General features: G+C 39.1%; 1 protein-coding gene across 1 annotated transcript in view; it reads left to right on the top strand.

Annotated features, from left to right (window-relative positions):
* Positions 1-1,730, top strand: part of LOC107575819 (scavenger receptor cysteine-rich type 1 protein M130-like) — a gene marked incomplete at its 3' end in the record, with an annotated part of 47,400 nt that overhangs the window by 25,794 nt on the left and 19,876 nt on the right. The window contains exons 14-18 of the mRNA XM_016262148.1: positions 618-677; positions 1,090-1,146; positions 1,265-1,342; positions 1,477-1,539; positions 1,661-1,715. Coding sequence (XP_016117634.1) covers positions 618-677; positions 1,090-1,146; positions 1,265-1,342; positions 1,477-1,539; positions 1,661-1,715 — 313 coding nt within the window. The remainder of the gene's footprint in view (positions 1-617; positions 678-1,089; positions 1,147-1,264; positions 1,343-1,476; positions 1,540-1,660; positions 1,716-1,730) is intronic.

Here is a 1,730-nt window from a genome sequence, read left to right as displayed (position 1 = left end):
GTCTACACTCACAGCTCTCTCTAAGAGGAGACACAGGACGACGACTGAGGCCGTTTATGAGGAGATTCAGCACAGACACAATCACTTCACTCAGAGGGGGGAGACATGAGCCATCAATTTCATTTAATAAAATTATAAGAGTCTGTCAGACAGATGATGTTCATCTATTATTAGTCCTGTTAAACCTCCTGCTTCAAACCACAGAATTCCTGACAGAAAACCACAGTGCTGCAGGTGCATGTGTGTGTGTGTGTGTGTGTGTGTGTGTGTGTGTGTGTGTCTCTCTTCCTGTGAGTATTTTTAGAGCGACATAAGCAGGGGCTCATAAGATTGCACATGTACAGTAGGTGCAGGTGTGTCTGTGAGTAGGTGTTTGTTTCTTCCTGTGTGTATTTCTGGAAGGCAGTGAGGAATGGGTTCATGTGTGTTTGCTAATAGGCCTAAACACCATAAGAATTTATGTCTTGAATGCTTTAAATAATAAAGAAACTGTTTTAAGTAATAAAGTAATTTGTTGTGTTGTCACGAACACAATGATTTATGATGCAAAGGAAATGAGGATTCAGTCTGTTTGTAATGATGAACATGTTTCTGACTGCTCTGCTCTTCTTTAACAGGGAGTCTCATCTCTGAAGAACTGCATTCTGGGTATGAAGATGCTGATGAGCTTCTCTCAGGTTAGAGAGCTGAAGCACATTGTGACGAGTGGGAACGGAGCGAGGCCGATGGAGTAATTGATAGTGAGCGACACCTGCACCACTCACCGGTCTCGAGTCCCAAGGAGGAGCTCCGGAAGGATAAAAGGAGGAGCTACGACAGTGAAAGACGAGAGAGGACCAGGCCTGGATTTTATTTTGTGTCGCTCATTATCAATTACTCCACCGGCCTCACTCCGTTCCCACGGCTCTCGGCCCCGCCCCCACTCGTCACACACATATTCACTCCACATTACACTCAAATCCTTTTTAAATAAATCACCTAAATAAATAAGTGTAATTATCAAATTCTATTACATATTTGATCAATGACTTAATACTATTCAAATACTGCTGCTCAATTATATATGAACAGTTTTCTCTCCTTTTTCAGCAAAAGAGTTCAAGACTGCATATTATGATGATGTCACCAATGTCAGTGGCCTAAAAGGTCAGAGACTTTTCTAATTGATCACATGATTCATTACCAAATATTTAATAAATTCTCATGATCTGCAACAAGAAGATATTTTGGCTTTTGTATCCAAACATGTTGTGTGTTGATGCAGAAGAGATGCTGAAGGAAATCACACCGGGATACTATGATGACGTCATCACTGATGGACTGAAAGCAGATCGTGAGACAGGTGTCCCTCTCTTACTCTACAACAGCATATAATACACTTTTAAATTAAAATATTACAGTATGTTTAAGATAGATATTTCAGATTTGTTCTGAATGTAATGAATGTGTGTCTGTGATGAATGTGTGAATTTGTAGAAGACACACCTGAGAGCTATGATGATGTCATGACGAGCGGACAGAACGCTGATATCAAAAAAGGTGTTTTACTTTTTAGCAACTTTTAAAAAATATTCCTCTAAAATCAAGATTGTTAGATAATACTGCTTTGCTTATATTTTATTTTTTTATATTATATTTTGAGTCATATTTTTATGTGCAGTGGACGCACCAGAGAATTATGATGATGTCATCATTAATAGGGTAACAGGTGAGATGCACAGAACTACTTT

The sequence above is a fragment of the Sinocyclocheilus grahami genome, unplaced genomic scaffold, assembly GCF_001515645.1.
Source record: "Sinocyclocheilus grahami isolate Dianchi unplaced genomic scaffold, SAMN03320097.WGS_v1.1 scaffold2922.1, whole genome shotgun sequence".
Classification (NCBI taxonomy): Eukaryota; Metazoa; Chordata; class Actinopteri; order Cypriniformes; family Cyprinidae; genus Sinocyclocheilus; species Sinocyclocheilus grahami.
This window is presented reverse-complemented; position numbering and strand designations above follow the sequence as displayed.